This window comes from Mastomys coucha, chromosome X (assembly GCF_008632895.1).
Source record: "Mastomys coucha isolate ucsf_1 chromosome X, UCSF_Mcou_1, whole genome shotgun sequence".
Classification (NCBI taxonomy): domain Eukaryota; kingdom Metazoa; phylum Chordata; class Mammalia; order Rodentia; family Muridae; genus Mastomys; species Mastomys coucha.
In genome coordinates this window covers 63,116,938-63,122,948 of record NC_045030.1, presented here as the reverse complement: position 1 = coordinate 63,122,948, position 6,011 = coordinate 63,116,938, and the positions used below count along the sequence as shown (strand labels likewise).

At 46.9% G+C, this 6,011-nt stretch overlaps 1 protein-coding gene across 4 annotated transcripts in view; it reads left to right on the top strand.

Annotated features, from left to right (window-relative positions):
* Fgf13 (fibroblast growth factor 13) overlaps positions 1 to 6,011 on the top strand; it is a 517,884-nt gene that overhangs the window by 11,120 nt on the left and 500,753 nt on the right. The window contains exons 1-2 of one of the 4 annotated variants that reach the window (XM_031362915.1): positions 4,916 to 5,073; positions 5,683 to 5,892. In XM_031362915.1, the coding sequence (XP_031218775.1) occupies positions 5,844 to 5,892 (49 nt within the window). In that variant the 5' untranslated portion in view covers positions 4,916 to 5,073; positions 5,683 to 5,843. Of the gene's footprint in view, positions 1 to 4,915; positions 5,074 to 5,187; positions 5,277 to 5,682; positions 5,893 to 6,011 lie in introns of those variants that run through there. The other 3 variants (XM_031363096.1, XM_031363081.1, XM_031362989.1) reach the window with 3 other exon arrangements.

Here is a 6,011-nt window from a genome sequence, read left to right as displayed (position 1 = left end):
CTGGACAGAGTACAGAAAGAGATAGCTCTTTTCTGCCTCTTGAAATCTAGTGAATTTTAACTTGATTGTCTGGCAGAAAGGTAAGATGGTCTGACATGGGCCATATAGCTAAGATCTTGGTAATTGCCATCACCTGTGTTCCTCCATGCTCTTTCACATGATCCATTCCTATGGCCAGCTTGGGTGTCCTGATTTGTTTTCTGTTGCTGTGATAAAACACTGACCAAAAACACCTTGGGGAGGGCTAATTTGGCCTGCAAGGCAGGAATGCAAGGTATGATTCTGGAGAGAGGAACTGAAACAGAGACGATAAAGAAATAGTGCTTAGTGCCTTGCTTCCCTTGGCTTGCTCAGTTACCTATCTCTCTGTCGTTGTCTCTTTTCTTTCCTTTCTTCTTTCTATTTTTCCCCATGATACAGCCTTTTTGTTTGTCCTGGAACTTGCTGTGTAGACCAGGCTGGTCTTGAACTTATAGAGATATACCTGTGTCTCCCCCTCCCTAGTGCTGTGTGCCACCATGTCTTGCTTCACCTGCCTTTTTTTTCCCTCATTAATGTATTTATTCGCTTTACATCCTGATCACAGTCCCTTCTCCCTCCTCTCCTCCAAGTCCCACTTTTATACACCCCCCATTTCCCCTACCCTTCTCAGAGAATGGGAGGCCCCCATAGGTACCAAACCACCCAGGCTCATCAAGTTAGAGTAGGACTAATTTCGTCCTCTGCCACTGAGGTCTTTCTTAAACAACCTCAGCACCTCTGACTAGAGATTATACCACCCATACTAGGCTTTCCCACATATATTATCAATCAATAAAGTGTTCCACAGACACAAGCATGGACCAGTCTGATGGAGAAAATTCTTTAGGTGAGATTCCCTCTTCACAGGTATTGCCTAATTTTGTGTCATTTTGACAAAAAGTATGACATTGGACTTCTTCACATCATGGATGTCAGGATATCCCGTGTCTTACATGGTAGCTGGATTTCTCCCAAAGAGAAGGTTCCTCCAGATCTTTAAAAGACTTTACTAGGACCTGACACAGCATAACTTCTACCACATTCTATTGCCCAAAGTACAACGACAGCTTGTATTCAATTAGCTGTGTATTAGATGTTAACTATATATTATGAAGTGATGTGAAATTACAGGTGTGTAAGAACTTGTAGGTTTCTATTACAATACTGTTGCTGCACAGCAAATTACCCTAAAACAGCACCCATATTACTGAAACTTGCATTACTACAGTGAAATACCTGAGGCCTCTAACTCTATAAAGATAAAGGGAAAGGCTTATTTAGCTCAGTTTTGGAAAACTGGAAGTTCAAATGTCAAGATGAAAACCCTCACTCTGAAGAAGTGATTCAAGGCTGGTCAGAATGACAACGGCAGGAGTGAGTATCAGGGCAAGAGAGTGGCATCATGCACATCATGGTGGAAATGAGGGTTGGGATTGTATGTGTGAGTGTAGAACTCCTTACCTGGATAAATAGAACGTCAGATAGGCAGATTTTGCTTTCCCTCAACCCATTCTGTAGTTGGTCATAATATGCCTATGATAACTACCCTTGTCACCTTTTAATGGCACTACTCTGATTATATAATAGGCACTAAGGAGATACTTAGGCGATACTTAAACTGCAGAAATAGCTAAAAGCAACAACAATGAAACTACTTAATTTGAATCACAAGTCCTTGGGCCAGGAATTTGAAAAGGATCCCACTGAATAGTTCTCTATTGAACTGGTCTCACAAGAAATGCAGCCAGATGTGAGATGAAGTTGATATTATCTGATAATATGGATTGTATATCTAAGATGCAGTTCTTGCTTGACTTGCCAGCAATGTGAGTGGTTGTCAGGGAGATGAGCATAAACAATCAGCTTGAGAGCCTAGTTGTAAATTCTCCACGGTGGTCACACTTCATATATAATGATGGTGTCATAGGCCACCGAGTGGGCTAGGCATCTCTGTCTGATAATTTCCAATTTACTCTAAAATTAAGAAAGCATCACTTCTACCATATAATGTAGGGTGAAGAAATTATGAGCCTTTAGGCTTCTCAGCCCTTAGAGGAGGGACATACAGCACACGTGTGGACTTAAGGCCAGTCTGTGAGTCACAGTGAGACCTTGCCTCAAAACAAAAGAAAGCAAAGCAGACCAAATCTTTTGGTGGTCTGCATATGTACTGGAGGGACAGCCTTCTGATCCTCCTAGCATAGAGCCTCTTTCAGCAGGCTATTTGCTTACCCAGTATTTGAAAGCTGGACACTGGAGGCTGGAGTATGACTTCACTGAAGCCAGGGCTAACATTTTCATATTAAACTTGTCAGAGGAGATTAAAAAGGAGCAGACCCATTTCCTTTACAAATGTGGCTGGGTATAATCTCCCTAGCAGAGTCAGAAAGTTTATTTGGATACCACTGCTTGGCTGTGCACTAGACTAGTCATAATTCCTATGGTTTGGCACTAAAGCTCTTATGATGACCATTGATCTGTCTCAACACAGGCACATACCTCTATAGTGTTTTTGCATGAGGTATCTATTTTCTTTATGCTCTTATTATTTTTTCTGCAGGATGGTTTCCAGTGAGGGAACGCAATTTTACTTACTTGTGCTCATGGGTAACCATGCTTCATTTACTTTCCCATGAAGACATCTCTCTACATCACCTCGAAGATATTAGCTAACCTAGATTTCACCCTGTGTTTGCTATGCTTACTGTTTTATTGTCTTTTAAGGAAGAGTTATACCTAGCTTCCAGCTGGATGTTAGTCTTGTTGACTATAGAGCTGTGGGTAGAGATTATTGGTAAAGGCAGAGACCTCTCTAAAATCACAATGTGGTGACCCTGTTGGAGCTTACCAGGAGGAGATAGGCAAAACAAATAGTATAGGTACAAGGAAGTCAAGTAGCACACACACACACACACACACACACACACACACACACACACACACATACATACACACACACACATCCTGCCACACTCCCACCCTCTCCTGCTGTCCTGGTGTGTGTGTGTGTGTGTGTGTGTGTTTAGGGAGATTGACAAAGACTTAGAAGTTTGTGATTTGAAGAAATGTCCAATGAAAGTGTTTCTCCCACTGTAAGAGGCTAAGGGAAGTGCTGTGACATGGTGTGCTAAAGAATAATTTTGGTGTGAGAGATAGATACACCTGGATTCTTACCCAGGCTCCACAAATAACCAGGCCTGTGACCTTTTTGAAAATCACTCAATGTAGAGCAAGTTAGACATGGTGGTTTATGTCTGTAACCATAGTACCTGGGAGTACAAGGCAAGTATGAGCTCCATAGTGAGACCTTGTTTTTAAGAAAAATCATTTAATCACTCCAAGGCCTGATTTCTTCATTTGAAAATGGAAGTAATAATACCAACACTTAAGGGGGGGTGGGAAGTTTAAATAAGATACTGATGCAATGATTGAGCACCACTGCTTGGCACAATCTAGGCACTTAAAGAATGGTAGCTATTATTGGGTATAGATTACATAAGAACGATTTTTAAAAAATTGCTTTTCTCTTGTCTTTTTTTTTTTCAAACACACATTCAACCATTTAGATTTCTGTCTTTTGAAGAGAAATTCCTTCTTTATCAGAATACTGATATTAATTAATGGTCTAGCCTTGGGTTGGGTAATTACATTGTGTCATCAAGCTCCAGGTTATTAGATATTATTTGCAAGCAAAGCAGGCCTACAGTTCCTCTCAGACTGAGCATGGAGGCTGCAAATTGAGTTTAGAGGATTCCTGACCTTTAGACCCTGGCTGGTAGCAGGGCCAGCCTACACTCCTGGTCTTGAAAGCCACAGCAGGCTCTTGTAATTGAGTTACTGCCTGGGATTCAGTAGGACTAATCCATCTATATGATTTCTTCGCCTGGTTTAATATCATTAACAAAACCAAATTAAGGAGAGGGTGGGAGTGTGGTGGGATGAAATGAATGCTTTTTTTTTCCTGCTTGGGGCTCATGAGCACATCTCCATTGTTAGGATACAGTGTATATTTTGATGAATGGGTTGAGGGCTCTGTGAACTAAGCCATGTCCTCTGCCACTTCAGTCCTTAACAGCACCCATCGGTCCCCACTGACAGAAAGGACAGTAGGGGAAAGGTTTCCTAACACCCAGGGACTGATTACTGACTTAGTTATTCCTCCTTTCCTGTGCCTTGACTTCTTCTTTCCCTTACATCTCATATATAATTTCTGGTTTCGAAGCGCTTTTTTTTTTCTTTTAGTTCTGGCTCTTAGGGATGGATCTTCCATGGCTTGTCACAAGTGTAGCCTGGGAGAAGACACGCCATCCTACTTATTCTTCTATTGCACTAGAGACTTGTCCCGCTTCTCTTTACAGGGGTTTAGCTAACCCGAGCAGTGGGGACTACAGCCCAGGGAGAAGGGGCTGGCCTATGGTGATACTGGTGGGAAGCGGCCAGCACTAGGTCAGTTTCACTCTCTGCCCTATTGGCAAGCCAGATCTCTTCTCTCCCTTCTTGGAGAACCAGTCTGTCTCAACTTGGACAGCTGGCCAGAGGTGAAGAGTCACAGACTCCAGGACAGATTTCACCGCAGGTGCCAACAACAGCGGAGTCCCCAAAGTGTAGGTGGTAACCAGTGCAGCCAGAAAGACAAGCCCTGCAAGTCTAGGGAGTAGACTAGGGACTCTAGGCTTCCTTGTTCAAAGCGGATCGAGAGAGGCCACAGTGGCAGCACTAGAGGACCTTGCCTGTCCGAGGAAATAGGGAACACCCCGCTGACAAGATCACCCGCACTCCGCTAGGCTGCCAGGCTTTTGCAAGGCGGCAGCTGACGTCTGCGCGCCCCTGCTGAGCTCGGTTTTTACTACAGCCGGCAGGCGGCTTTGTGGGGCCCCGCCCTCGCCGGCTGCCCCCCCTCCGCCCCCCGCGTGCCCACACCTTGTCGTTTATATAGAATGCACCCCAGTGCCGATTCCTGCCTCTCTGGGATCAGAGAGTTCTTTGCCGGGAGAGTGGCAGCGAGGGAGCAGGCGAGCTCCGAGGGGGTGTGGGTGTAGGGAGAGAGAACAGGTAAGGGTTTTCGCTTCCCGCTCCTCTGCGGGCCAGCCCATCCGAAAGACAGGAATCTGAAAACGGATTAAATAGAAAAGAGCGAACCTCCCTTTCCGAATCCCCGCGGAGGAGAAGCTGCGCGGCTCTGCGGTGTAACAGGCTCACACGTTGCTCATCACATGTTCAAACATTTCCCTTTCGGGGAGGCTCGTTATTTTTAAGTGAATATTTTCGTCTTTGTTTTGATTTTTTTTTAAACCTTCCTCGGTGTTTTATTTTGATTGAGTTGGCGGCCCTCAGCAGATTGGGAGAGGCGGGGGGGAAAAGCAACCCAGTAGAGCTTGGGCAGAACACCCAGGCAACTCCCGGCGTGGCCGGCGCCCGTGGAGCGAGCGACCCGCACAGAGCCCGGGCAGGCCGGCGGCGAAGCCGGGGAGTCCCGGCTGCGCCTCCCGGGTGCCCCGAGATTCCTGAGCGCGGCTCTCCGCGGGGCGCTGGAGCGGCGGCCGCCCCGCTTTGTCTCTGCACTTCTGGAGAGCTGCGAGCGGCTCCTCCCGCGGCCGGCCGCTCAGGCTCGGGCGGCGGCTCCTCCTTCACCCCTCTCTTTTCCTCCCCACTCTTTCGCAGGCGGCGGCAGCGGCGGCAGCGGGGGGGAAAAGCGGATTCCGCCCGGAGCCACAGTGAGAGCTCGCGGTCGCCACTTGCCGCCCTAAGCGCTCTCGCAAGTCCAGCCAGCTCGGCGAGGACTTCCTTCTCCTGGACGAACCTTGTCAAGCAAGCTGGGATCTATGAGTGGAAAGGTGACCAAGCCCAAAGAGGAGAAAGATGCTTCTAAGGGTAAGCCCACCGGGAAGTCCGCCTCCTTCCCTTCCCTAGGTTGCCCTCTCCCCCTTGTGTGCGCGCCGCCCAGTGGCTCCTAGTCTCTGTGCTAGACCCTAAGGTGCCCATGACCTCTG